Raw genomic sequence first — 783 nt, forward strand, 5'->3', positions numbered from 1 at the left:
TTTCAAGATAAAACATATATCTAGATAAAGCATATACTGAATATCAAATGATTATACAAATTAAATTAATTAAATAAATGTGAACTTTGGAATTTTATTGGGACAAGTTCTTCTAAGTTGTAAATTAATTTCCTATAAAATTGTTAATAGAAGAAATAAATTCTTATAAATGTCTTCGTTTAAGCGAAAACGCTTTTTGCATCGACAGGAGTCGGATGGGCGCAATTCTGCTCGACCGTAGCATTGGCGACTTACTATAGTTCACTGATGGCATTAACACTTTATTATCTGATCGCATCTTTTTCTGCCGAATTGCCTTGGGCTACCTGTCTGAAGGAATGGGGTGACGCATGTGTCGATTCGAGTACCAAAAGGAATCACAACGCAAATAATGCAACAGAAGGAAATATTGACATTCTAAATAATTTCTTAAACGGCAGCAATAAGTTTCAAAGCTCGGCTGAATTATACTTTTCGTAAGCATAAATCATTGTACATTATTTTATCGTGTTCTCAAAAGAATGACTGGTAAACTGATGAGAATGAGTGCATTCTGTAATTAACTCATACTCTTAATTTTCACGATAAAGCAATTTCTTTTTTAAATAAATAAGACCCATGTTGGAAACGACCACAATATTAGAAATAAAAAATTAGAAATTTGCAATAAATGATAATTTTATTTGATATCTTCGTTAAGGAAAAGTGGACAGCAAATTGATCGAGAAAATCTCTGATTAAAGCTTGCGAATCATGAGCTAATCTATATATATATATATATAT

General features: G+C 30.9%; 1 protein-coding gene across 6 annotated transcripts in view; it reads left to right on the plus strand.

Annotated features, from left to right (window-relative positions):
• The window catches only part of LOC108685783 (sodium-dependent nutrient amino acid transporter 1-like), a 29586-nt gene that overhangs the window by 7842 nt on the left and 20961 nt on the right, over nt 1–783 (plus strand). For all 6 annotated transcript variants that reach the window (XM_018190756.1, XM_018190754.1, XM_018190755.1 and 3 more), the window contains exon 3: nt 209–476. In XM_018190756.1, coding sequence (XP_018046245.1) covers nt 209–476 — 268 coding nt within the window. The remainder of the gene's footprint in view (nt 1–208; nt 477–783) is intronic.

The sequence above is a fragment of the Atta colombica genome, unplaced genomic scaffold, assembly GCF_001594045.1.
Source record: "Atta colombica isolate Treedump-2 unplaced genomic scaffold, Acol1.0 scaffold158, whole genome shotgun sequence".
NCBI classification, from domain to species: domain Eukaryota; kingdom Metazoa; phylum Arthropoda; class Insecta; order Hymenoptera; family Formicidae; genus Atta; species Atta colombica.